The following is a 23,363-nucleotide window of genomic DNA, read 5'->3' on the forward strand; positions in this document are numbered from 1 at the left end:
TTTGTTTGTCGTTTACTCTGGTAAGAGGAGAGATCAAAAAGCTACTGCTACCTCTCTCTCTTTCTGGCTAAAAAGCATTATCCGATTGGCCTATGAGACTGCCGGACGACAGCCTCCTGACCGAATCACAGCTCACTCTACTAGGGCTGTGGCTTCCACATGGGCCTACAAGAACGAGGCTTCTGTTGATCAGATATGTAAGGCAGCGACTTGGTATTCTCTGCACACTTTTGCCAAATTCTACAAATTTGATACTTATGCTTCTTCGGAGGCTATTTTTGGGAGAAAGGTTTTGCAAGCCGTGGTGCCTTCCATTTAGGTAACCTGATTTGCTCCCTCCCTTCATCCGTGTCCTAAAGCTTTGGTATTGGTTCCCACAAGTAATGGATGACGCCGTGGACCGGACACACCAATGTTGGAGAAAACAGAATTTATGCTTACCTGATAAATTACTTTCTCCAACGGTGTGTCCGGTCCACGGCCCGCCCTGGTTTTCCTAATCAGGTTGAAATTTTTTTTGTCTTTATACACTACAGTCACCACGGCACCCTATAGTTTCTCCTTTTTCTCCTAACCGTCGGTCGAATGACTGGGGGGCGGAGCTAGAGGGGGAGCTATATGGACAGCTCTGCTGTGTGCTCTCCTTGCCTTTCCCTGTAGGGGAGGAGAATATCCCACAAGTAATGGATGACGCCGTGGACCGGACACACCGTTGGAGAAAGTAATTTATCAGGTAAGCATAAATTCTGTTTTTCCGGTTCTAGGAAAGGTCAGAAGGCTTCTGCCATTTCTTTGGCATCTTGGTTAAAATCTTTGATTCATCATGCTTATGTCGAGTCGGGTAAAACTCTGCCTCAAAGGATTACAGCTCATTCTACTAGGTCAGTTTCTACTTCCTGGGCGTTTAGGAATGAAGCTTCGGTTGATCAGATTTGCAAAGCAGCCACTTGGTCTTCTTTGCATACTTTTACTAAAGTCTACCATTTTGATGTGTTTTCTTCTTCTGAAACAGTTTTTGGTAGAAAAGTACTTCAGGCAGCTGTTTCAGTTTGATTCTTCTGCTTATAATTTCAGTTTTTTTCATTATATGATTTAAACTTTATTTTGGGGTGTGGATTATTTTTTCAGCGGAATTGGCTGTCTTTATTTTATCCCTCCCTCTCTAGTGACTCTTGCGTGGAAGCTCCACATCTTGGGTATTTATTATCCCATACGTCACTAGCTCATGGACTCTTGCTAATTACATGAAAGAAAACATAATTTATGTAAGAACTTACCTGATAAATTCATTTCATTAGCAAGAGTCCATGAGGCCCACCCTTTTTGTGGTGGTTATGATTTTTTTTGTATAAAGCACAATTATTCCAATTCCTTATTTTTTTATGCTTTCGCACTTTTTTCTTATCACCCCACTTCTTGGCTATTTGTTAAACTGATTTGTGGGTGTGGTGAGGGGTGTATTTATAGGCATTTTGAGGTTTAGGAAACTTTGCCCCTCCTGGTAGGAATGTATATCCCATACGTCACTAGCTCATGGACTCTTGCTAATATGAAAGAAATGAATTTATCAGGTAAGTTCTTGCATAAATTATGTTTTACTTTCAGGCAGCAGATGGATGAAAACTTCTGCCTGGAGGATGATGATCTTAGCATTTGTCACTAATATCCAGAGCAGTTCCCACAGAGGCTGAGGGGTACAAGAAACTTCAGTGTGAGGAACGTTTTCATGCTATATAGCAGTGAGGTATGTTCAGTCATTTTTTCTGTAGAGACTGTGTATTTCAGAAAGGCTGACAGTATCCCCATGAGGGTAAGGGTAAGCAGTAATCCTAAGAGCTATAGAAGGGCATTACTAAGCTTGCATAAGGGGCTAATTAAAAAAAATTTGACACTGAGTTTTTGAATGTTTGTGGGCAAACTTTTTGTGAACTGGAGTGCTGTTGACGTTTTTTTGGGCAATAACGTTTTTTTAGCAACTTTATTGAGGGTACACTTGGCTTATTTTTTGGGTCTCAGAACCCACATGGCTAGTTTAAAACAGCTCTGGTGCGGTTCTTTGAGGCTGTAAAGTCATTGAGTGAGATGGGCGGGGCCTATTTTCGCGCTAAAAGATTCGCAGTTGTATTCACTTAGCAAGTGGCAAGCTCCAACTCCTGAGGGCCCTTGTGGAACTTTTGGTCCAAATCTAAGCTTTAACCCCAATTTTTCAATCCCTGAAGGCAGGTAGGCGCCACAGCAGGGCTGTGGCGAGGTGCTGGGGGTGTTTTTTCCGGATTTAGGCCTTATTATCGAACTGGTTTGCACAATAAAGGGTTAAATGTTTGTTTTTCTTGTGGGGCAATCTTAACTACACAAATTGAGTCTGATATCAAAAATGCAGTGTGTTTTGTATAAAAGGTGTATTTTAAAGCAGTTTTGCAGAACGTGTATGCTTTTTTTCTCTTAAAGGCACAGTACCCTTTAAGATTTTTTTTTTTTCTTCCACTAAATAAAGTGTTTTCAAGCTTGTTTGTAGTCATTGCTAGCCTGTTCAACATGTCTGACATTGAGGAAAGTCATTGTTCAATATGTTTAGAAGCCATTGTGGAACCCCCACTTAGAATGTGTCCCTCATGCACCGAAAGGTCAATAAATTGCAAAAAACATATTTTAGCTACTAAAAGTATGTCGCGGGATGATTCTCAGTCAGATGGGAATCAGGTTATGCCATCTAATTCTCCCCAAGTGTCACAACCATTAACGCCCGCACAAGCGACGACAAGTATTTCTAGTGCGTCTAATTCTTTCACCCTGCAAGATATGGCCGCAGTTATGAATACTACCCTCACAGAGGTTTTATCTAAGCTGCCTGGGTTGCAGGGGAAGCGCAGTAGGTCTGATGTAAGAACAAATGGTGAGCCCTCTGACGCTTTATTAGCCATATCCGATGTATCCTCACAATGTTCTGAGTTGGGGGTGAGGGATTTGCTGAGGGAGAGATTTCTGATTCAGGAAAGATGTTCCCTCACAGAGTCAGATATGACGGCTTTTAAATTTAAACTAGAACACCTCCGCTTGTTGCTCAGGGAGGTTTTAGCGACTCTGGATGATTGTGACCCTATTGTAGTTCCAGAGAAATTGTGTAAAATGGACAGATTTCTAGAGGTTCCTGCCTACAATGATGTTTTTCCGGTCCCTAAGAGGATTTCGGACATTGTTACTAAGGAGTGGGATAGACCAGGTATTCCGTTCTCTCCCCCTCCTACTTTTAAGAAAATGTTTCCCATATCGTACACCATGCCGGACTTGTGGCAGACGGTCCCTAAAGTGGAGGGAGCTATTTCTACCCTGGCTAAGCGTACAACTATACCTATTGAGGACAGTTGTGCTTTCTAAGATCCTATGGATAAAAAATTAGAGGGTATCCTAAAGAAAAATTTTTCATCAGGGTTTTCTTCTCCAACCTATAGCGTGCATTGTTCCTGTAACTACTGCAGCTGTTTTTAGGGCGCTCAAGCTAGCTAATTCTTTCATTACAGATGCCGCTTTTCAACTGGCTAAATTAGCGGCAAAGAATTCAGGTTTTGCCATTTTAGAGCGTTATGGCTTAAGTCCTGGTCTGCTGATGTGTCAACAAAATCTAAACTTTTAGCCATCCCCTTCAAAGGAAAGACCCTATTCGGGCCTGAACTGAAAGAGATAATTTCAGACATCACTGGAGGGAAAGGCCATGCCCTTCCTCAGGATAAGACAAATAAGATGAGGACCAAACAAAATAATTTTCATTCCTTTCGAAACTTCAAAGGTGGTCCCTTTACCTCTTCCCCTGCTGCAAAACAAGAGGGGAATTTTGCTCAATCCAAGTCAGTCTGGAGACCTAACCAGACCTGGAATAAGGGTAAACAGGCCAAGAAGCCCGCTGCTGCCACCAAGACAGCATGAAGGGGCAGCTCCCGATCCTGGACCGGATCTAGTAGGGGGCAGACTTTCTCTCTTTGCTCAGGCTTGTGCAAGAGACGTTCAGGACTCCTGGGCTTTAGAAATCGTAACCCAGGGGTATCTTCTAGATTTCAAAGATTCTCCTCCAAGGGGGAGATTCCATCTTTCTCAATTGTCTGCAAACCAGACAAAAAGAGAGGCTTTCTTACGCTGTGTAGAAGACCTATATACCATGGGAGTGATCAGCCCAGTTCCAAAAACAGAACAGGGGCAGGGGTTTTACTCCAATCTGTTTGTGGTTCCCAAAAAAGAGGGAACCTTCAGACCAATTTTAGATCTCAAGATCCTAAACAAATTCCTCAGAGTCCCATCTTTCAAGATGGAGACCATTCGGACAATTTTACCAATGATCCAGGAGGGTCAATATATGACCACCGTGGACTTAAAGGCTGCGTATCTACACATCCCTATCCACAAAGATCATCACCAGTTCCTCAGGTTCGCTTTTCTGGACAAGCATTACCAGTTTGTGGCTCTTCCCTTCGGGTTGGCCACAGCTCCCAGAATTTTCACAAAGTTTCTAGGGTCCCTTCTGGCAGTTCTAAGGCCGCGGGGCATAGCAGTGGCGCCTTACCTGGACTATATCTTAATTCAGGCGTCGACTTACCAACTAGCCAAGTCTCACACGGACATCGTGTTGGCTTTTCTAAGATCTCACGGGTGGAAGATGAACGTAAAAAAGAGTTCACTTATCCCTCTCACAAGAGTTCCATTCCTGGGAACTCTGATAGATTCAGTGGACATGAAAATTTTTCTGACGGAGGTCAGGAAATCAAAAGATTTTAACCACCTGCCGAGCTCTTCATTCCATTCCTCGTCAGTCAGTGGCTCAGTGTATGGAGGTAATCAGACTAATGGTAGCGGCAATGGACATATTTCCGTTTGCTCGCTTGCATCTCAGACCACTGCAACTATGCATGCTCAAACTTTGGAATGGGGATTATGCAGACTTATCTCCTCAGATAAATCTGAATCAAGAGACCAGAGACTCTTCTTTGGTGGTTGTCACAGGATCATCTGTCCCAGGGAATGTGTTTCCGCAGGCCAGCGTGGGTCATAGTGACGACGGATGCCAGCCTATTGGGCTGGGGTGCAGTCTGGAATTCCGTGAATGCACAGGGTTTGTGGACTCAAAAGGAGGCTCTCCTCCCTATAAATATTCTAGAACTGAGAGCGATATTCAACTCGCTTCAGGCGTGGCCTCAGATGGCTTCGGCCAGATTCATAAAATTCCAGTCGGACAATATTACGACTGTAGCATATATCAATCATCAGGGGGTTCTCTAGCGATGATAGAGGTTACCAAAATAATTCGATGGGCAGAGACTCACTCTTGCCATCTATATCCCAGTTGGACAATATCACGACTGTAGCATATATCAATCATCAAGGGGGAGCAAAGAGTTCTCTAGCGATGATAGAGGTTTCCAAAATAATTCAATGGGCAGAGACTCACTCTTGCAATCTATCAGCAATCTATATACCAGGAGTGGAGAACTGGGAAATTTATTTTCTAAGTCGTCAGACTTTTCATCCGGGGGAGTGGGAACTCCATCCGGAGGTGTTTGCACAATTGATTCATCAATGGGGCACACCAGAATTGGATCTGATGGCGTCTCGTCAGAATGCCAAACTTCCTTGTTACGGGTCCAGGTCAAGGGATCCTCAGACAGTACTGATAGATGCTCTAGCAGTACCCTGGTCATTCAACCTGGCTTATGTGTTTCCACCATTTCCTCTCCTTCCTCGTTTGATTGCCAGAATCAAACAGGAGAGAGCTTTGGTTATTTTGATAGCACCTGTGTGGCCACGCAGGACTTGGTATGCAGACCTGGTGGACATGTCATCTCTTCCACCATGGACTCTGCCACTGAGACTGGACCTTCTGATTCAAGGTCCGTTCCAGCATCCAAATCTAGTTTCTCTGTGGCTGACTGCCTGGAGATTGAACGCTTGATTTTATCCAAGCGGGGTTTCTCTGAGTCTGTCATAGATACCTTGATTCAGGCTCGAAAGCCTGTCACTAGGGAAATCTATCATAAGATATGGCGTAAATATCTATATTGGTGCGAATCCAAAGGCTATTCATGGAGTAAGATCAGGATTCCTAGGATTTTGTCCTTTCTCCAAGAAGGATTGGAGAAGGGGCTATCAGCTAGTTCCTTAAAGGGACAGATATCTGCTTTATCAATTCTACTGCACAAGCGTCTGGCAGATGTTCCAGACGTTCAGTCGTTCTGTCAGGCTTTAGTTAAAATCATGCCTGTGTTTAAACCTGTTGCTCCTCCAAGGAGTTTGAATTTAGTTCTTAAAGTTCAAGGGGTTCCGTTTGAACCTATGCATTCCATAGATATTAAGCTTCTATCTTGGTAAGTTCTGTTTTTAGTTGCTATCTCTTCGGCTCGAAGAGTTTCTGAACTATCTGCATTGCAATGTGACTCGCCTTATCTTGTTTTCCATGCTGATAAGGTGGTTTTGCGTACCAAACCTGGATTCCTTCCTAAGGTTGTTAATAATAGGAATATCAATCAGGACATTGTTGTTCCTTCTCTGTGTCCTAATCCTTCCTCTAAGAAGGAGCGTCTGTTTCACAACTTGGACGTGGTTCGTGCTTTGAAGTTTTACTTGCAAGCGACCAAAGATTTCCGTCAAACACCTTTGTTTGTTGTCTATTTTGGAAGACGTAGAGGTCAAAAGGCTACGGCTACCTCTTTCTTTTTGGCTGAAAAGCATCATCCGTTTGGCCTACGAGGTTGCTGTGATCGCAGCCTCCTGAACGAATTACCGCTCACTCTACTAGAGCGGTGGCTTCCACATGGGCTTTTAAAAATGATGCTTCTGTTGAACAGATTTTTAAGGCTGCGACTTGGTCTTCGCTTCATACCTTTTCCAAATTTTACAAATTTGATACTTTTGCTTCTTCGGAGGCTATTTTTGGGAGAAAAGTTCTTCAAGCAGTGGTGCCTTCTGTTTAACCACCTGTCTTGTCCCTCCCGTTCTTCCTTGTCCTGTTGCTTTGGTATTGTATCCCACAAGTAAAGTATGAATCCGTGGACTCGTCTTACCTTATAGACGAAAAGTACATTTATGCTTACCTGATAAATTAATTTCTTCTATGAAACAAGTCCACGGCCCACCCTGTCATTTTAAGACAGATTATATTTTTTGATTTTAAACTTGTCACCTCTGCACCTTTTAGTTTCTCCTTTTTCTTCCTGTACCTTCGGTCGGATGACTGGGGGGTGGAGCTAAGGGAGGAGCTATATAGACAGCTCTGCTGTGGTGCTCTTTGCCACTTCCTGTTAGCAGGAGGATAATATCCCACAAGTAAAGGATGAATCCATGGACTCGTCGTACCATAGAAGAAATTAATTTATCAGGTAAGCATAAATTTACTTTTTTATTACAAAGGTTCTGGGCCGCACGGGAGTTCAACTTTGACACGCCCACGACGGGCGGGGCATTTTTCACGTGCGAACAGACGCAGCGCAGTGCCTAGCTGGGAGTTGGTCGGACGACTCAGGTGTCTTCTGTCTGGACCGCATGGGTAGTGGAACTCAGGCGGCCTAGAAGCTTGCTGCACGAGTTTTGTTATCTCAGTGTGAGGGGGCAGGTAATCGCCGCAGCAGAGCTGTGGCGGGGTTAAACTGAAGTTTTTATTTTGAAGCTGCAGTTTGTTAAACAAGGTTAATCTGACTACTAATGGGATACAAATAATTTCAATCTTATTGCAAGCCACAATTATTAGTGTTTTGCGCAGCACCCTTGTGCGGCTAAAAAAAAGTATTTTTTCATATTTTCTTAAAGGCACAGTAGTTTTATTAACTTAACTAGATTGTGCATAAGGAGTGTTTCTATGCTAAATAGATTGTGCATACAAAATGTTTGAGGTAACTGTCTACAGTTTCTGTTTTTTACTATGGATGACCTTGAAGCCAGTACTTGTTCCATGTGTTTATATGCCATTGTGGAACCCCCGCTTACTTTTTGTCCCTCATGCACTGAGAGGGCGCTGCAATATAAAGAAAAAAAAATTCTTAAAGATATAGCGCAGGATGCTTCTTAGACTGATGACTTATGGTATGCCAATTCTTTCTCCCCAATCGTCACAACCCTTAACACCCACTCAAGCGACGCCATGTTTTTCAACAGCGTCCACTTCATTTACTCTGCAGGATATGGCTGCAATTATGTCATCCACCCTTACAGAAGTGTTATCCAAGTTGCCAGTATTACAGGGCAAATGCAGCAGGACAGACACCACTTTGGTTCCTGCGACTTCTGATACTTTGATGGCTATCTCCGTTGTACCCTCCCAGGGATCTGATTTGGGGGTAGGGAGCTTTTATCTGAGGGGGAGCTTTCCGACTCAGGGAGTGCGTTGCCTCAGATTGACTCGGATGTCATTTCCTTCAGGTTTAAGCTTGAACACCTCCACCTGTTACTTCGGGAGGTTTTAGCGACTCTGGATGACTGTGACTCTATTGTGGTACCACCAGAGAAATTGTGCAAGATGGACAAATACTTAGCGGTTCCTTCTTATTCTTTATAGATCATTAGTTAGGTCTCATCTTGAGTATTGTGTGCAGTTTTGGAGGCCATGTCTTCAGAAGGATATTAACAAACTTGAATCTGTGCAAAGGAGGGCTACCAAAATGGTACATGGTCTAAAAAATAAAACTTACCAGGATAGGCTCAATGACCTAAATATGTATAGCTTAGAGGAGAGAAGGGAAAGAGGTGATATGATAGCAACTTTCAAGTACATTAAAGGGTTTAGTAAAACTGAGGCTGTGGGTAATTTACATAAAATGGAAAATTCAAGAACAAGGGGTCATGAGTTCAAGCTAAAGGGTAGTAGATTCAGGAGTAATTTGAGGAAGCACTTCTTTACAGAAAGAGTGATTGATTTATGGAATAAACTTCCTCAAGAGGTAGTAGCAACAAACACTGTGGGGGACTTTAAAAATGCATGGGACAAGCATAAGGCTATCCTAGGAACTAGATAAGTTTATACTGTTAGGTAAGGTAGGGCAGACTTGCTGGGCCTATGGCTCTTATCTGCCGTCAATATCTGTTACAACTATTCCTATTGAGGACAGTTGTGCTTTCAAAGATCCTATGGATAAAAAGTTGGAGGGTCTTCTAAAAAAGCTATTTATTCATCAGGGTTTTATATTGCAACTGACGGCTTGTAGTGTACCAGTTACAACTGCAGCTTCCTTTTGGTTTGACGCCTTAGAAGAGTCTCTTAAGACTGAGACTCCTTTAGAGGAAATACTAGATAGAATTAAGGCCCTTAAGCTGGCTAATTCTTTAATTACGGATGCCGCCTTTCAGATCGCCAAGCTGGCCGCTAAGAATGCCAGATTTGCCATTTTATCGCGTAGAGCTTTATGGTTAAAATCTTGGTCTGCTGATGTGTCCTCTAAGTTAAAGCTTTTGGCTATTCCTTTCAAAGGAAAGACCCTATTCGGGCCTGACTTGAAAGAAATCATTTCTGACATTACGGGAGGTAAGGGTCATCTCCTACCTCAGGATAAAGCAGCTAAACAAAGGGGTAAACAGAATAAGTTTCGTTCCTTTCAAAATTTCAAGGGAGTCCCCTCTTCTTCTTCCGCTAAACAGGAAGGGAATTTTGCACAAGCCAAATCCATCTGGAGACCCAATCAGGCTTGGAACAAGGGTAAACATCCCAAAATGCCCGCTGCTGCTCCCAAGACAGCATGAAGAGGCGGCCCCCGATCTGGGACCGGATCTAGTTGGGGGGCAGACTTTCTTTCTTTGTCCAGGCTTGGATAAGAGACTTTCAGCATCCCTGGACACTGGAAATCGTGTCTCGGGGGTATCAGCTGGAGTTCAGAAATTCTTTTCCAAGGGGAAGGTTTCTTCTTTCACGATTGTCTGTAGACCAGATAAAGAGAGGCGTTCTTACATTGTGTAAGAGAGCTCTCCACTACGGGAGTAATCTGTCCCGTTCCAATGCAGGAGCAGGGACAGGTGTTTTACTCGAATCTCTTTGTAGTTCCCAAAAAAGAGGTAACGTTCCAACCCATTTTAGACCTCAAAAGTCTAAACAAGTTTCTCAGAGTTCCATCTTTCAAGATGGAGACCATTCGGACAATTCTTCCATTGATCCAGGAGGGTCAATATATGACTACCGTGGACTTAAAGGATGCATATCTGCATATTCCTATCCACAGATATCACCAGTTCCTAAGGTTTGCCTTCCTGGAAAAACATTTTCAGTTCGTGGCTCTTCCTTTTGGACTGGCCACAGCACCCAGGATCTTCACAAAGGTTCTTGGGTCTCTGCTGGCGGTTCTCAGACCGCGGGGCATTGCAGTGGCGCCTTATCTGGACGATTTTCTGATCCAGGCGTCATATCATCTGACAAGAACTCATACAGATATGGTTCTGTCCTTTCTAAGGATTCACGAGTGGAAGGTAAATCTAGAAAAGAGTTCACTAATTCCACAGACAAGGGTTCCTTTCCTGGGAATAGATTCTATATCTATGAAAATTTTCTTGACGGAGGTCAGAAAGTTAAAGATTCTGAATACATGCAGAGCCCTTCAGTCCAATCCTCGGCCGTCAGTGGCTCAGTGCATGGAGGTAAGTGGATTGATGGTGGCGGCAATGGACATCATTCCGTTTGCTCGTTATCATCTCAGACCACTACAGCTGAGCATGCTCAGGCAGTGGAATGGACATTATGCAAATTTGTCTCCTCAGATAGATCTGGACCAGGAGACAAGAGACTCTCTTCTTTGGTGGTTGTCGCCGGATCATCTGTCCCAAGGGACGTGCTTCCGCAGACCCTTGTGGGTGATAGTGACAAAGGACGCCAGTCTACTAGGTTAGGGTGCAGTCTGGAATTCCCTGAGGGCTCAGGGTGTGTGGACTCGGTCGGAGTCTCTACTTCCAATCAATATTCTGGAATTGAGATCGATATTCAATGCGCTTTAGGCTTGGCCTCAGTTGGCTGCGGCCAAATTCATCCGTTTTCAGTCGGACAACATCACGACTGTGGCTTACATCAATCATCAGGGAGGAACAAGGAGTTCCTTAGCGATGGCAGAAGTATCCAAAATAATTTGGTGGGCGGAGGCTCACTCTTGTTATCTGTCAGCAATATACATCCCAGGAGTGGTCAACTGGGAAGCGGATTTTTTGAGCAGACAGACCTTTCATCCGGGGGAGTGGAAACTCCATCCGGAGGTCTTTGCCAACCTGATTCTCAGATGGGGCAGACCGGAGCTGGATCTTATGGCATCTCGTCGGAATGCCAAGCTTCCAAGATATGTATATAGGTCCAGGGATCCTCAGGCCGAACTGATAGATGCCTTGGCAGTGCCTTGGTCGTTCAACCTAGCTTATGTGTTTCCACCATTTGCTCTCCTCCTCCGAGAAATCGCTCGGATCACACCAGAGAGGGCTTCAGTGATTCTCATCGCTCCTGCGTGGCCTCGCAGGACTTGGTATGCCGATCTGGTGGACATGTCCTCTCTGCCGCCGTGGAAGCTTCCATTGAGGCAGGACCTTCTCATTCAGGGACCCTTCTATTATCCGAATCTAATTTCTCTGCAGCTAACTGCTTGGAGATTGAATGCTTGATTTTATCTAAGCGAGGGTTTTCTGAGGCAGTCATTGATACCTTGATTCAGGCACGTAAGCTTGTTACTAGAAAAATTTACCATAAGATATGGCGTAAATATCTTTATTGGTGTGAATCCAAGGGCTACTCATGGAGTAAGGTTCGGATTCCCAGGATTTTATCTTTTCTCCAAGAGGGATTGGAGTAAGGGTCGTCGGCAAGTTCCTTAAAGGGACAGATTTCTGCTTTGTCTATTTTGCTGCACAAACATCTAACAGATGTTCCAGATGACTAGAATCAGGCCTGTGTTTAGACCAATTGCTCCTCCTTGGAGTTTGAATTTAGTTCTTAATGTTTTTTAAGGGGTTCCGTTTGAACCTATGCATTCCATAGATATTAAGTTGTTATCTTGGAAAGTTTTATTTTTGGTTGCTATTTCTTCTGCTCGCAGAGTTTCGGAGCTTTCAGCTTTACAATGTGATTCTCCTTATCTTATTTTCCATTCTGATAAGGTGGTTAAACGTACCAAACCTGGTTTCCTTCCTAAGGTTGTTTCTAATAAGAATATTAATCAGGAAATTGTTGTTCCTTCCTTGTGTCCTAATCCTTTTAAGAAGGAGCGTCTGTTACATAACTTGGACGTGGTTTGTGCCCTAAAGTTTTACTTGCAGGCGACTAAAGAATTTCGTCAATCATCTTCATTGTTTGTTGTTTTTTCTGGAAGACGTAGGGGCCAGAAAGCTACGGCTACCTTTCTTTTTGGCTGAAGAGTATCATCCGTTTGGCATATGAGACTGCAGGACAGCAGCCTCCTGAAAGAATTACGGCTCAATCTACTAGGGCTGTGGCTTCCTCATGGGCATTTAAAAACAATGCTTCTGTTAAACAGATTTGCAAGGCTGCAACTTGGTTGTCTCTTCACACTTTTTCCAAATTTTCCAAATTTGATACTTTTGCCTCATCCGAGGCTGTTTTGGGAGGTTCTTCAAGCAGTGGTGCCTTCTGTTTATGTTCCTGTCTTGTCCCTCCCTTTCTTCCGTGTCCTGTTGCTTTGGTATTGTATCCCATAAGTAAGGATGAAATCCGTGGACTCGTCATATCTTGTAAAAGAAAAGGAAATTTATGCTTACTTGATAAATGTATTTCTTTTAAGATTTGACGAGTTCACGGCCCACCCTGTTATTTCTAAGACAGGTATTTATTTTTTGTTAAACTTCAGTCACCTCTGCACCTTGGCTTTTCCTTTCTCTTCTTAACTTTGGTCGAATGACTGGAGTGGAAGGGAAGGGAGGAGATATATATACAGCTCTTCTGTGGTGCTCTTTGCCTCCTCCTGCTGACCAGGAGGCGTAATCCCATAAGTAAGGATGAAATCCATGGACTCGTCATATCGTAAAAGAAATAAATTTATCAGGTAAGCATAAATTTCCTTTTTATGCCCCTTGGGAGTAAGGGGTCGTTTGGCGGATGTTTTACTTTCTTTGCCGCAAGGAAGATTGGATTCTGCTAGAGTATGTTTGGATTTACACACAAGTTTCTTGCTTGCTTTTATAGCGCTAGAAGGAGCTTTACTTTTCATTGTTTTCTTAGCAGTGGTTTTTGCCATTAGTGAAGTCATATGACACATTAATTTTTCCAAGGAATTAACAATCATTTTCTACACAGATTGCTCTGTTAGTACCCTAACAGAGCAATCTGTGTAGAAAATGATTGATAATTCCTTAGGGGAAGAATTGTCTAGAGACATATTAAAATAATTGAATGAAAAAACACACTTGAAAAAAAATGACAAATAATAATGTTTTTTATAAATAAATTAAGATTTGAACCTTTAAGCAATACAACAATAAATAATAATTTAATATTCTGAGAAATATGTTATATAACAGAAGAATCGTTTTATAACAGATTAACTTTTCTGACAGAAAAATGTTTTAAATGGTAATATGAGAAGAGACCACCGGAGGGCAGTAGCAACCTAAAAAAAGAAATGGAGAACGAAATTAGTGCTTAAAGGGACATACCAGCCACATTTTTTCTTTTATGATTTAGAAAGAGAATGCAATTTTAAACATCTTTCTAATTTACTTATATTATCTAATTTGTTTTATTCTCTTGATATTCTTTGATGAAAAGCATATCTAGATATGCTCACTAGCTGCTGATTGGTTGCTGCACATAGAAGCATTGTATGATTGGCTCACTATGTGCATTGCTTTTTCTTCAACTGAGGATATTTAAAAAATGAAGCAAAATAAATAATGGAAGTAAATTGTAATGTTTAAATTTCTATTCTCTATCTGAATCATGATAGAAAAATTTTGGGTTTAGTGGCCCTTTAAGGAACAAAAGAAGAACAAACTGAAACTAAGGCAAGGAGCCAGAAATTACATTAGCCGGTGATGGAGGAGGCATCAACAGCTCTTCTGAGGTAAAGAAGAAGGCGGGCTGTGACGTCACAAAACGAACGCCCACAAAATTGCGGCGGACGTCGTGACGAGAAGGAGAGAGATTGAGAACAGGTGAGGGGAAAATATTGAAGTAACGAAAAAACGGGTAATGAAATCTATTTGAAGCAGGGTATCTTGAGGAAGGGGAAATGAAAAAAGAGCAAGTGAAAAAATGTTAACAGGAGAAAATAAAAAGTAAAAACGAATTGAAAATAAAAACGGAATTAGATAAAGGTATAAACAAATTAAAATAAATGTAATAAGGAAACAGGAAAAAAGATACTATAAGGGAAAAAATATAATTTAATAATCCATAAACCTCTGTACATTTTTTCTCTGGTCTCTAACCTAGCATTCTCAGTGGCTAGTTATATAGACTCTTTTTTTTCTCTGTATTATTTTAACTGTTTATGTGTTTTATGTACTTTTAAAGCTGCACACGAGTAGTAAAAGAAAGTAATGCAAATATGAAGTCTCTGGTCTTGTAATAAAATTGGGAAGCGGATTTTCTAAGCAGACAGACTTTTCATCCCGGGAGTGGGAACTTAATCCAGGTGTTTTCCAACTTGACCTCTCAAGTGGGGGCTGCCGGAGCTGGATCTCATGGCGTCTCGGCAGAATGCCAAGCTCCGAGGTACGGTTCGAGGTCCAGGGATCCTCAGGTCGCTCTGATAGATGCTCTTGCGGTCCCTTGGAATTTCAATCTGGCATATCTGTTTCCTTTGTTCGTTCTCCTTCCACAAGTCATTGCTCGTACCAAGCAGGAGAGGGCGTTGTGATTCTCATAGCACCGGCGGGGCCTCGCAGGATATTGTATGCAGACATAGTGGAAATGTCATCTCTTCCACCTTGGAGACTGCCTCTGAGGAAGGACCTTCTACTTTAGGGTCCCTTCCTTCTTTCAAATCTCATTTCTCTGAAGCTTACTGCATGGAGATTGAACGCTTAATTTTATCCAAGCATGGGTTTTTTGAGTTGTTATTGAGACTTTGATCCAGGCGCGTACGCCTGTTACAAGAAAGATTTACCACAAGATATGGTGTAAATATCTGTATTGGTGTGAATCAAGAGGTTACTCTTGGAGTAGAGTCAGGATTCCTAGGATTTTGTCTTTTCTCCAGGATGGTCTGGAGAACGGTTTGGCAGCAAGTACTCTGATGGGTCAGATCTCTGCTTTGTCTATGTTGTTGCATAAACGTCTGGCGGATGTGAAATCTTTTTGTCAGGCTTTGGTTAGACTCAGACCTGTGTTTTAACCTGTTACTCCTCCATGGAGTCTTAACTTTGTTCTTAAAATTTTACAGAAGGCTCTGTTTGAGCCTATGCATTCCTTAGAGAAGGAACAACGATTTCTTAAATATCTATGTCCTAATCCTTCCTGTCATAAGGAACGTTTGTTACACAACCTGGATGTTGTGCATGCTCTGAAATTCTACTTGCAGGCGACTAAAGACTTTAGTCAGTCTTCTGCATTGTTTGTTTCTCTGGGAAACACAAGGGTCAGATAGCTACGGCTACTTTCTCTTTGGCTGAAGAGTATAATTCTTTTGGCTTACGAGACTGCTGAATAGCAATCTCCTGAGGGAATTACAGCTCATTCAACGAGAGCCGTTTCCTCTTCCTGGCTTTCAAAAATGAAGCTTCTGTGGAACAGATTTGCAAGGCTGCAACTTGGTCTTCTCTACATACTTTTGCCAAATTTTCCCAATTTGATACTTTTGCCAACGCTGAGGCTTCTTTTGGGAGAAAGGTTCTTCAAGCAGTGATGCCTTCTGTTTAGGTATTCCTGTCTTGTCCCTCAATCTTCCGTGTCTTCTAGCTTGGGTATTGATTCCCAGCAGTAATTGAAGATTCTGCCATGGACTCACTATATCTTAGGAAAGAAAGCAAAATTTATGCTTATTTAATAAATTTATTTCCGGATATGGTGAGTCCACGGCCCCACCCTTTAATTTACAACAGTTATTTATCTACACAAACCTCAGGCACCTCTACACCTTGTTTTGCTTCTTTTTCTCCATTTAACTTCGGTCGAATGACTGGGGGTTGTAGTAAATGTCAATTTAGATGAATTAGGTAGGGAAGGTCAATTTAGATGAATTAGTGCACGGTTTTTAATAATCCTATTAAAACAAGGGCACTTTAATTTATCCAAATTGACATTTCACTCGTTTTCTTCTAAAACTTACCTTTTTAATCCTGAGAGCCACTCCAGCAATTCCCCAGGCTGTCATAAGCCTTTTCTTATGTCAGAAATGACGAATCCGGCTTCCTCTTGGGGGGATCATGGCCTGAGGCAACGCCGTGATTGGAGGAAGTCGGATTTGTGAATTTTGAACTCGCAAAGAGGGCTTGTGGCAGGCGGAGACAGTGCTGCAGCAGCTGTCAAGATTAAAAGGTAAGTTTTTGAAGAAAACGAGTGTAATGTCAATTAACCTTCACTTTAACAGCTTTGCTGTGGTGCTCTTTGCCTCCTCCTGCTGGCCAGGAGTGATATTCCCAACAGTAATTGAAGATTCTGCCGTGGACTCGCCATATCTGGAAAGACAGAAATTTATCAGGTAAGCATACATTTTGTTTTTCTTATCTGTTCCGTCCTTTTTTTGTTTTTAAATTTAATTTTTTTAAATGAACTTAAACATAGTATGTTTTTATTTTATTTTTTTGTTATTTCCTTGATTTACCAGTATGTATGCTTGAGACAATGCCACGTTGATCCATTTATTTTTATAACCTCAGTCTAATCTTCCTTGGAAATGTTGGGCTTTTGCAATTTACAGCATTATTTGCCCAAGATGTATACATTCTGATAGCCCTTTAAGTCCAAAATACTTTTTGCAAATCAAATTTCTTTCAATGAGAGCCCATCAGAATATGCAAGCACTTTCTTGTTTGACCAATTACATGAGATCTTATTTCACCATGTGTGACTGCCTTAGTAGCAGGGTAGGTCAAGGGAAATCATTATTAATCATAGCAGGTAATACAGTATTGAGTTATGTCTGTTGCTAGTAGTTTTAAAGTTTTTATATTGTAGACCTTGAAGCATCCAAAGTGAATTGGTTTACAGCAAGTGTCATATTTGTTTTTTTTTAGCTCTTGAGCAAGACTACAGCAGAAAAAGTGGAATCTGTAAGGAATGACCATGGTGGCACTGTAAAGAAACCACAGCTGAACAATAAACAGAGGCCTAACCAAAACGGCTGTCAGAATCGCAGGCATTCTGGTCCTGGTGCAACGCCACCTGTCAAGGTTTGAAATTCTTACAAAAAGACAAGGATTTATGATTATTTTTCTATTTATTTTAGGCCTTTGTCAATTCTGAGCATTTCTTTGGTGTTCTTTTTATGAGGACTTTACAAATCTAGGGCACCATAGTTCCTAGAAATTTGCTCTTTTCTTCAAGTTATTATAATCATACTATCAGTGTGCAGACGCACTCATTTTTTTTTCTTCTATATCCATACAGTTGTGCTCATAAGTTTACATGCTCTAGTAGAATTTATGATTTCTTGGCCATTTTTCAGAGGATATGAATGATAACACAAACTTTTCTTTCACTCATGGTTAGTGTTTGGCTGAAGCCATTTATTATCAATCAATTGTGTTTACTCTTTTTAAATCATAATGACAACAGAAACTAACCAAATGATCCTGATCAAAAGTTTACATACCCTGGTGATTTTGGCCTGATAACATGCACACAAGTTGACACAAAGGGGTTTGAATGGCTATTAAAGGTAACCAGCCTCACCTGTGATCTGTTTTCTTGTAATTAGTGTGTGTGTATAAAAGGAGTTTCTGGACTCCTGACAGACCCTTGCATCTTTCATCCAGTGCTGCACTGACAATTCTGGATTCTGAGTCATGGGGAAAGCAGAAGAATTGTCAAAGGATCTGCGGGAAAAGGTAGTTGAACTGTATAAAACAGGAAAGGGAAATAAAAAGATATCCAAGGAATTGAGAATGCAAATCAGCAGTGTTAAAACTCTAATAATGAAGTGAAAAATGAGGGGTTCTGTTGAAACCAAACCATGGTCAGGTAGACCAACTAAAATTTCAGCCACAACTGCCAGGAAAATTGTTCGGGATGCAAAGACAAACCCACAAATAACTTCAGGTGAAATACAGGGCATGTGGTGTAGCTGTTTCAAGATGCACAATAAGGAGGAACTTGAAGAAAGATGGGCTGCATGGTCGAATCGCCAGAAGAAAGCCATTACTATGCAAATGCCACAAAGTATCCCGCTTACAATATGCTAAACAGCACAGAGACAAGCCTCAAACCTTTTGGCACAAAGTCATTTGGAGTGATGAGACCAAAATTGAGCTTTCTTTTTAAAGACACGATGAACCCACGGATCATCATCCTTGTGGGATATCGCCTCCTGGTCATCAGGAGGAGGCAAAGAGCACCACAGCAGAGCTGTTAAATAGCTCCTCCCTTCCCTCCCACCCCAGTCATTTTGTTTGCCTACGTTAGTGATAGGAAGAGGTAAAGTGAGGTGTTAAGTGTAGTACAAGAGAGTGCTACTTTGTTCTGGGGTGTAGCCGTAGTCCATATCAGTCTCTACAGTAGAGCTTTGGTGGCTTTAGAGCTATGGGAACTTGTGGGACATAATTCTCACTGCACCTCCCATTTTTTCAGCTGCCCTATATCCTTTAGCCTGAGTTTCTTTCTGACTCAGCATGACTATCTCTAAGGCCAATGTGAGGGAGAGGACCTCTCAAGCTTGGGAACTGCCCTACTGCCAGTCAGTGTTTGAGGTAAGTGCTACCTTTTCTGGGATTTAAGGAGTCTGTGTTTGTTATCTTAGCACTATGGCACATAAGGGGTTAATGGGAAGCCTTATTTATGTGGGGATAGTGTCAGACTTTCAGAATAAAAGTCTTATTTGGGCAGTGATTTGGTGCAGGCACTGGGGCTGGAGTTATGTTGCTAAGTTTATTTTTTACTACAATGGAGGGCTCCGGTGGTTTCACTTTAGTTTTTTCTCTGAGAGGGAAACAGACTTGTAGCACGCCCACGAAGGGCGAGACTTCCTGTTTTTTTGGCGCCTCTGCTTGTAGCGCTAATTCCGAGCAGTTGCAGGACTTCAGTTGTGCTGTACTGGGGTTTTCTGGGCTAGAGCAGAATTGGCAGTTTTGTCAAGAGAAAGAAAAACCGTTTGAATTTAAAGAGATAGTAACGGTTTTTGATAATTTTTATTTTATTGCTTTGCTATTCCCAGTATTTTTTCTGCTCAGTATCAATATTTTATGTGAAAAGATGGATCAAGATGAGTTGCAAGCAGTGACATGTGCTTTGTCTGATGCAAATGTGGAACCACCAATCCCTTTCTGTCCTACATGTATTGAAAGGACTATAAGTTTTAGGGATAACATTTTTACTGAGCCTCTCAGGCAGATGTTGTCCAAGAGTCTTCTGATGAAAAGATGTTTCCTATAGCTGACACTGTCGAGGAAGCTTGGCAATTGGTTCCTAAGCTGGAAGGGGCTATTTCCACCTTAGCCAAGCGAACTACTATTCCCATTGAGGATAGTTGTGCTTTTAAAGATGCCATGGACAAGAAATTGGAGGGTCTACTTAAAAAGATTTATGTTCACCTGGGTCTGCTGTTGCAGCCGGCTGCGTGCATTGCTACTGTCACTAGTGCGGCAGCTTATTGGTTTGATGCTCTGTCCGAGTCTCTTAAGTCTGAGACTTCTTTGGAGGAGATCTAAGATAGAATTAAAGCTCTGAAGTTAGCCAATGTTTTTATTATGGCTGCTTCTCTGCAAATTACTAAATTACTAAAAGGTTCTCTATTCACATTTCATCTAAGTCTAAGCTTCTAACTATTCCTTACAAGGGAAAGACCTTGTTTGGACCTGGCCTGAAGGAAATTATCTCTATCACGGGAGGTAAGGGTCATCTCCTTCCTCAGGATTAGAGAAATAAACAAAAAGGACAACAAAGTAATTTTCGTTCCTTTCGCAATTTCAAGGGAAATTCTTTCTCTTCCTCCTCTAAACAGGAAGGAAATTATTCGCAATCTAAGCCTACTTGGAGACCCAACCAGCGTTGGAAAAAGGGTAAACAGTCCAAGAAGACTGCTGCTGACTCTAAAACAGCATGAAGGACATGCCCCCGATCCGGGACCGGATCTGGTGGGGGGCAGACTTTCTTTCTTCGTTCAGATTTGGGTGCAAGACGTTCAGGATCCCTGGGCTATAGAAATAATGTCCCAGGAATACAAACTGGAGTTCAAAAATTTTCCTCCTCGGAAGATTTCTTCTTTCAAGATTATCTGCAAACCAGATAAAAAAAAGAGGTGTTCTTACATTATGTAAGAGACCTCTCCTCCCTGGGAGTGATTTATCCCGTTCCTGTACAGGAGCACGGGGAGGGTTTTTATTCAAATCTGTTTGTAGTTCCCAAGAAGGAGGGAACTTTTAGACCTATCTTAGACCTCAAGAGTCTGAACAAGTTTCTCAAAGTTCCATCTTTCAAGATGGAAACTATTCGTACCATTGATCCAGGAGGGTCAATTTATGATGACAGTGGACTTAAAGAATGCATATCTACATGTTCCTATCCACAGAGATCATCACAAGTTCCTAAGGTTTGCCTTTCTAAACAGACACTTTCAGTTTGTGGCTCTTCCTTTCGGGCTGGCCACGGCACCCAGAATTTTCACAAAGGTTCTGGGGTCTCTGCTGGTGGTTCTAAGACTGCGGGCCATTGTGATGGTTCCTTATCTGAACGATATTCTAATCCAGGCGCCATCTTGTCAAGAAGCAAGGTCCCATACCGACATTGTACTATCCTTCATGAGAACTCAGGGGTGGAATTTAAATCTGGAACATGCTCAGGCTGTGGAATGGAGATTATGCAGTCTCCTCGAATAACCCTGGAGCATGGAGACCAGGGATTCACTTCAATGGTGGTTGTCTCTGGATCATCTATCCCAGGGAACATGCTTTCGCAGACCATCCTGGGTGATTGTGACAACAGATGCCAGCCTTCTAGGGTGGGAAGCTGTCTGGGGTCCTCTAAAGGCTCAGGGAGTGTGGACTCAGGCGGCGTCTGTTCTTCCTATAAACATCCTGGGACTGAGAGCGATCTTCAATGCTCTTCTGACCTGGCCTCAGTTCGCTTCGGCCCAGTTCATCAGATTCCAGACGGACAACATAACGACAGTGGCTTACATCAATCATCAGGGAGGAACGAGGAGTTCCTTAGCGATGAAAGAGATACCCAAGATAATCTGATGGGCAGAGGCCCATTCTTGCAATCTGTCAGTGATCCACATCCCAGGGGTGGACAACTAGGAGGCGGACTTTCTGAGCAGGCAGACCTTTCATCCGGGAGAGTGGGAACTCCATCCGGAAGTATTTTCCAACCTGATTCTCAAATGGGGTCGGCCGGAGTTAGATCTCATGGCATCTCGTCATAATGCCAAGCTCCCGAGATACAGGTCGAGGTCCAGGGATCCTCAGGCGGAACTGATAGATGCTCTAGCAGTTCCTTGGTCCTTCAGCCTAGCATATCTTTTTCCTCTGTTTGCTCTTCTTCCTCGGGTCATTTCTCGAATCAAACTGGAGAAGGCATCAGTGATCCTCATTGCTCCTGCGTGGCCTCGCAGGATTTGGTATGCCGATCTGGTGGACATGTCATCCCTGCCACCTTGGAGACTGCCATTGAGGAAGGATCTTCTCATTCAAGGACCCTTCCTTCATCAAAATCTAATTTCTCTGAAGCTGACTGCTTGGAGATTGAACGCTTAATTCTATCCAAGCGGGGTTTTCTCCAACATAGGTGTGTCCGGTCCACGGCGTCATCCTTACTTGTGGGATATTCTCTTCCCCAACAGGAAATGGCAAAGAGCCCAGCAAAGCTGGTCACATGATCCCTCCTAGGCTCCGCCCTACCCCAGTCATTCTCTTTGCCGTTGTACAGGCAACATCTCCACGGAGATGGCTTAGAGTTTTTTAGTGTTTAACTGTAGTTTTTATTATTCAATCAAGAGTTTGTTATTTTAAAATAGTGCTGGTATGTACTATTTACTCAGAAACAGAAAAGAGATGAAGATTTCTGTTTGTATGAGGAAAATGATTTTAGCAACCGTTACTAAAATCCATGGCTGTTCCACACAGGACTGTTGAGAGGAATTAACTTCAGTTGGGGGAACAGTGAGCAGTCTCTTGCTGCTTGAGGTATGACACATTCTAACAAGACGATGTAATGCTGGAAGCTGTCATTTTCCCTATGGGATCCGGTAAGCCATGTTTATTAAGATTGTAAATAAGGGCTTCACAAGGGCTTATTAAGACTGTAGACTTTTTCTGGGCTAAATCGATTCATTATTAACACATATTTAGCCTTGAGGAATCATTTAATCTGGGTATTTTGATAAGTTTATATCGGCAGGCACTTTTTTAGACACCTTTCTCTTTAGGGGCTTTCACAAATCATAGGCAGAGCCTCATTTTCGCGCCGGTGTTGCGCACTTGTTTTTGAGAGGCATGACATGCAGTCGCATGTGTGAGGAGCTCTGATACATAGAAAAGACTTTCTGAAGGCGTCATTTGGTATCGTATTCCCCTTTGGGCTTGGTTGGGTCTCAGCAAAGCAGACACCAGGGACTGTAAAGGGGTTAAAGTTAAAAACGGCTCCGGTTCCGTTATTTTGAGGGTTAAAGCTTCCAAATTTGGGGTGCAATACTTTTAAGGCTTTAAGACACTGTGGTGAAATTTTGGTGAATTTTGAGCAATTCCTTCATATTTTTTCGCAATTGCAGTAATAAAGTGTGTTCAGTTTAAAATTTAAAGTGACAGTAACGGTTTTATTTTAAAACGTTTTTTGTACTTTGTTATCAAGTTTATGCCTGTTTAACATGTCTGAACTACCAGATAGACTGTGTTCTGAATGTGGGGAAGCCAGAGTTCCTTCTCATTTAAATAAATGTGATTTATGTGACAATGACAATGATACCCAAGATGATTCCTCAAGTGAGGGGAGTAAGCATGGTACTGCATCATTCCCTCCTTCGTCTACACGAGTCTTGCCCACTCAGGAGGCCCCTAGTACATCTAGCGCGCCAATACTCCTTACTATGCAACAATTAACGGCTGTAATGGATAATTCTGTCAAAAACATTTTAGCCAAAATGCACACTTATCAGCGTAAGCGCGACTGCTCTGTTTTAGATACTGAAGAGCATGACGACGCTGATAATAATGGTTCTGAAGGGCCCCTAAACCAGTCTGATGGGGCCAGGGAGGTTTTGTCTGAGGGAGAAATTACTGATTCAGGGAACATTTCTCAACAAGCTGAACCTGATGTGATTACGTTT

General features: G+C 42.3%; 1 protein-coding gene across 1 annotated transcript in view; it reads left to right on the plus strand.

Annotated features, from left to right (window-relative positions):
* Nucleotides 1-23,363, plus strand: part of SIN3A (SIN3 transcription regulator family member A) — a gene marked incomplete at its 3' end in the record, with an annotated part of 448,744 nt that overhangs the window by 299,268 nt on the left and 126,113 nt on the right. The window contains 1 exon segment of the mRNA XM_053717346.1: nt 17,122-17,277. Within this exon segment, the coding sequence (XP_053573321.1) occupies nt 17,122-17,277 (156 nt within the window).

This window comes from Bombina bombina, chromosome 6 (assembly GCF_027579735.1).
Source record: "Bombina bombina isolate aBomBom1 chromosome 6, aBomBom1.pri, whole genome shotgun sequence".
NCBI lineage: Eukaryota > Metazoa > Chordata > Amphibia > Anura > Bombinatoridae > Bombina > Bombina bombina.